This window comes from Penaeus monodon, chromosome 15 (assembly GCF_015228065.2).
Source record: "Penaeus monodon isolate SGIC_2016 chromosome 15, NSTDA_Pmon_1, whole genome shotgun sequence".
Taxonomy (NCBI): Eukaryota; Metazoa; Arthropoda; class Malacostraca; order Decapoda; family Penaeidae; genus Penaeus; species Penaeus monodon.
The window spans coordinates 36,375,545-36,375,847 of NC_051400.1; the positions used below are offsets into that span (position 1 = coordinate 36,375,545).

A 303-nucleotide genomic window follows, 5' to 3' on the forward strand; every position below is an offset into this window, starting at 1 on the left:
CGCTCAGCACCCTCACTTCCCTCGTGGCTATTATGAGAGCCCTTTACAACTCCGTGACCTTGTCTCGCGGTGACTTGACCTTACGCGGCGAACGTGACGTCACGAGCTTCATGAGGACCTCTCGCGACCCCGAACTCCTGCTGTGGGCGTGGACCTCCTGGCGAGACGTGATCGGGCCGCCCCTGCGCCCACTCTTCGCTCGGACGGTCGAGGGGGCCAACGCTGCCGCCCGGAGGGGAGGTGTGGGGGGTGGGGTGGGCGGCCGGAGGAGAACAGGAGGAGGGGGGGCAGGTAGATAGATAG

At 66.0% G+C, this 303-nt stretch overlaps 1 protein-coding gene across 1 annotated transcript in view; it reads left to right on the top strand.

Annotated features, from left to right (window-relative positions):
* Positions 1-24: 24 nt before the first annotated feature.
* The window catches only part of LOC119582350 (angiotensin-converting enzyme-like), a 19,183-nt gene continuing 18,904 nt past the window's right edge, over positions 25-303 (top strand). The window contains exon 1 of the mRNA XM_037930565.1: positions 25-240. Within this exon, the coding sequence (XP_037786493.1) occupies positions 33-240 (208 nt within the window). The 5' untranslated portion in view covers positions 25-32. The remainder of the gene's footprint in view (positions 241-303) is intronic.